The 4,020-nt window shown below is 34.5% G+C and overlaps 1 protein-coding gene across 1 annotated transcript; it reads right to left on the reverse strand.

Moving 5' to 3' along the window:
- Positions 1–195: 195 nt before the first annotated feature.
- Positions 196–2,794, reverse strand: Rpn12 (Regulatory particle non-ATPase 12). Its single transcript, XM_053752731.2, has 5 exons — positions 2,587–2,794; positions 2,218–2,393; positions 1,780–1,987; positions 934–1,104; positions 196–427 (listed from the first exon to the last, which is right to left on the reverse strand). Exons 1-5 carry the CDS (start codon positions 2,692–2,694, stop codon positions 284–286), a joined length of 807 nt encoding a protein of 268 aa, XP_053608706.1. The 5' UTR covers positions 2,695–2,794; the 3' UTR covers positions 196–283.
- Between the last annotated feature and the right edge of the window lie 1,226 nt (positions 2,795–4,020).

Below are 4,020 nucleotides of genomic sequence, written 5' to 3' on the forward strand. Positions count from 1 at the left end.
TCTTTATTTTTTCCATTTCACACACACATTTTCTGCGTTCATTACTGGTTGTACCAATTTACAATTGTTCAAAAAGTGAAAAGAAAAATTGTACGTATTTTGAAATAAATTCAAATCACTGAATCATATCATAGTCTTTCGCAATCTATTAACTGTAAATTTAACTACACATTGTTAAAAATTGAGAAAAATAAAGAATTCTAATTTTTAGTTTATTTTTAATATCAAATTCTCTTGGAAATATTAATGCACATTATGTAGGTACCCTAAAAATTAAAGTAATCTAGACAATCATCTCGAGGTGCCTAGCGTACTCTATGGTTTGTTCTGCGAGCTCCGCGGACGGCAGAGTCCCGGCGGCGGCTGCGCAGGTCTCCTCGGCCGCGTTGAAGTGATAACAGCCATCCGCGCCCAGCACCCAATTACGCTAAAAGTGTAAAATATTATGTAGACATCTTTCATGTTGCTTTACTTGCATAAATTCAAACAAAATTTGATTAAAACCTTCTAGACTTAATTTTAAGCCATTTTCCTTATTTTAGTGCAACTGTGCAAATACCAGACGGGTGATAAGGCCATACTGGGACCATTTCACACAGCTGATCTCCTTTATTCCCTATCTATTTTTTCTCTCGCGTTTTACTGGTCACATTTAGGATGATTTGCAATGCCCAGATAAAAAATAAACGTTGGAATTTTGAAGGTCGTGATTTTTGCGACTGGATGGATACCTGTCTGACGACGACTCTCTTTGGGAATGTTCCCACTCTGGAGTAGGACCACTACTGCCCTTTATAGAGGGTGTGACCCCTATTTTAAAGTATTCTTTCAATTTCACAATAAAAAAAATTATAAGTATTATCTATTTTTTAATAATCTAAAATTACCTAATTAACTCAAAATCAAAATAACTTAAAGACAGAACTACCATACCTTCTTGCCATATTCATGAACAGCCTGCTGTGAAGCCAAGTTCAAGCGTCTTGCTGCCTCAGCACAAGATATACAAAGGTAGGCCTTCTCGATACACGCAGCTATCTCCCCTCTCACTGTATCTAGTAGGGTGTCCATAAAGAATGTGTAGCTTTCTGCTGGGACATTGCCCTGGGAAAGAAGTTTTATTTTGAGGACACAAAGTAATAATTATATACACAAAGTAATAGTTTGCTTATAGGAATAACGAAGCATGGTGGTGTAACGGTTAAAACACCCGCATGTGGATCTAAAGGTCCCAGGTTCGAATCCTACTCATGCCACATGAGTTTGTATACCAATCTGACTCATGTATGGCAGAAGGCAATGGCAAACCACTCCATTAATAATGCCAAGTTGTTGTGTGTGTTTCATTACATGTAATGACCACGACCCTGTCATGAGGAATACGACTATGAAGAGATGTACTTTTACTCTAGCAATGTTCATTTTGCACTATTCTATATTGTTACTATATTATCCTAATATTAGTAGTAATATTATAAATGCGAAAGTTTGTGAGCATGTATGTATGTTTGTTACTCTTTACGCAAAATCTACTAGACGGATTGTTATGAAATTTGGTACATGGTTAGTACAAAACCTGGAATAATAAATAGGTTACTTTTAATCACAAAATTCCCATGGGAGCGAAGCCCTGGAGCACAGCTAGTATAACATATATGTATAGATGAACACCCAAGATCTAGGTTAAACTAAAAAATATAATTTCTCATATTGACCTGACTGGGGATCAAATCCAAAATATCCAATGTAGCAGACTAGCATGATTACAAATATGCATACCTTCGCCAGGAATATCTTATTGTAACTGCCCTCCATTAAATACTGCTCTAAAGCCAAAGGGTGTCGCACATAAGGATCGGCTCTGATAACATCCACAGATAAGCGTTCCAACTCAGTGTGGAATTCAGCCACCCTGTTCTGGGATAGCAGGAATAGGAGATTCAGGCCAAGTAGCTGGTACATATATGCTGATTCTGGTAAATGGTCCCTGTAAGAAACCATCTAGTATGAAAAACTTGTGTGTGTTGCAGTCATGATTGCAAGTTTTTACTCATGCAACACATGCAGGTACATAAGCAACACACTGATTTGAAGTCAGACCTTAGGTCTAACCATAGACAAGGTTAAAAGATTTATAAAAATAGATTGAAAAGATGAATGCTGTAATTTGATTAATTAAAGAGTAAATATAAATAAATACGAAACAATGGACCATACTTGTAATCAAAATAGTAGCATTTCAACTGAGACATAAAGCGTTCAAATGCTTTGACATCTTTAGTAGCCACTGCCCATTGTGCACCTATTTCCAGCACATCTCTGGCTAAAATCAGTTCTTTCTGGTTTGCTGCTGTGTTGTTGCTTGGTAGAAATGTTAGTTGAGTAAGACCAACCTGTTAGAAAAAATGATATATCAACAACAGAAGTATAACCTGAGAAGTTAACTATAAGCTTCTTTATTACTAAAGAAGGGTCAATATAAACCTATACAAATAAAGCTACATTTGTATTAAATTCGAATAATATCATGAACAATAAACAGTACAAAAGCTCTGCGTAATTTTTGCCAAGTCATGATGTACCTACCTTTATTTTGTTTAACAATTCGCCGCATTTATCCAATTTGGGGGGTTTCTTTGCCCATTCCGTTTTGAGGTTATGATACAAACTAGCAACATCTTTCACTGAAGCCATTATGTGATTTTATTCGCGAAAAACAACAAACAAAACCAAAATTTTCACCCAAGAACAGTTTTCTTTCAGAGATGAGGATTTGACTTTATTGACAGTATTTTTTTTTGTTTCATTTATCCATATGAAAAGGCAAAGGGTTACTATAGCACAAAACCGATCTTTAACCGGTGCAACCCAAACATCACATTTGATATAGATACCACAGATATAAAAACATTACATCGATACAAATAATTTAATGAATGTAATATTATTTCTTATCTTAAATCAAAAACCTAAATAAAAAATGTCATGTCAACACGAATTATGGAATAGGGAATAGAATATTACGCAAAACTCGGCACAGATGGCGTCACTAGTATAACTAGGGTACACAAACATTGCCAATGGAGGCAAAAAGCGACAATTTTCAATATTGTTGCAGATTTACGACCAAAAATACCTTCTGTGCAATCGTGGTGCGAGTTTAAAAGAAAAAGGAAGGATTTAGTGGATTATTGAATAGGCTTTCAGAACACAAAGTGTTAAATACAAGTCAAATTTGCTAAATGATTCAAGTCCATTGTAAAACACAATACGTTTATTATAATTATTGAACATTATTGATATCACATTGCACTATTTGTAGCATTGGGATATGTATTAACAACTACCACCCGAAAACTATTCAAAATTAAATAAACACAAAAAAACATCTATAGGGTTCACCATAAATGTCGACACATATTTGATTTTTAGCTTCACGTTTAGCAGCTCTTTGTCGCCTTTGTGTACACTTTTAAGACTTCAATTTTAGATCATGAGAAAACTGAAGGGCCGTTAACTGGTCCTGAAAATAATTACACCATTTTAAATTATGTTCTGCATTATTTGGTCAACTGATAAACTGGATTTTGATTGTAAGCCTTACTTGTATAAAGTCCATATTTTCATAAGTCGTCACGTGTGAAATGTTCCGAGCTTGTTTTTGACCATTTTCTGGCTCGAAAATTTTGCAGCGTGTGGCGTTTTCCCATAGTTTTCGAAGTTTTTTATCTTTGAAAAATGATGTTTCCCAATATTTTATATTTTCACAAACGAATGCTTACATAAGAAAAATATAAACAAACTACTTTGTTAAAACGTTTTGAAATATACGTATATACGTTTTAAAAACTATAAAATAAACGTTTTCATTAACTTAGCAAAAGGCGGCAATGCTTTTGTTTACCAATATCAACCACACAGTGTTGCACCTATTCCATGGGCGTTTTTTTTAATGATTTTTGTTTTATACTGGCAATGATTATTAAATATGTCATTGCAATGTCAAGTTTTCTTTTACAG

The sequence above is a fragment of the Plodia interpunctella genome, chromosome 12 (genome assembly GCF_027563975.2).
Source record: "Plodia interpunctella isolate USDA-ARS_2022_Savannah chromosome 12, ilPloInte3.2, whole genome shotgun sequence".
Taxonomy (NCBI): Eukaryota; Metazoa; Arthropoda; class Insecta; order Lepidoptera; family Pyralidae; genus Plodia; species Plodia interpunctella.

Excerpts from the sequence above, each read along its gene's own strand:
- Rpn12 (XM_053752731.2), bottom strand. The coding sequence starts at position 2,694 with ATGGCTTCAGTGAAAGATGTTGCTAGTTTGTATCATAACCTCAAAACG. Across the intron at positions 2,394-2,586 it reads AATTGTTAAACAAAATAAAG|GTTGGTCTTACTCAACTAAC; the intron begins GTAGGTACATCA and ends TTTTTCTAACAG. Across the intron at positions 428-933 it reads TTCATGAATATGGCAAGAAG|CGTAATTGGGTGCTGGGCGC; the intron begins GTATGGTAGTTC and ends TTACACTTTTAG.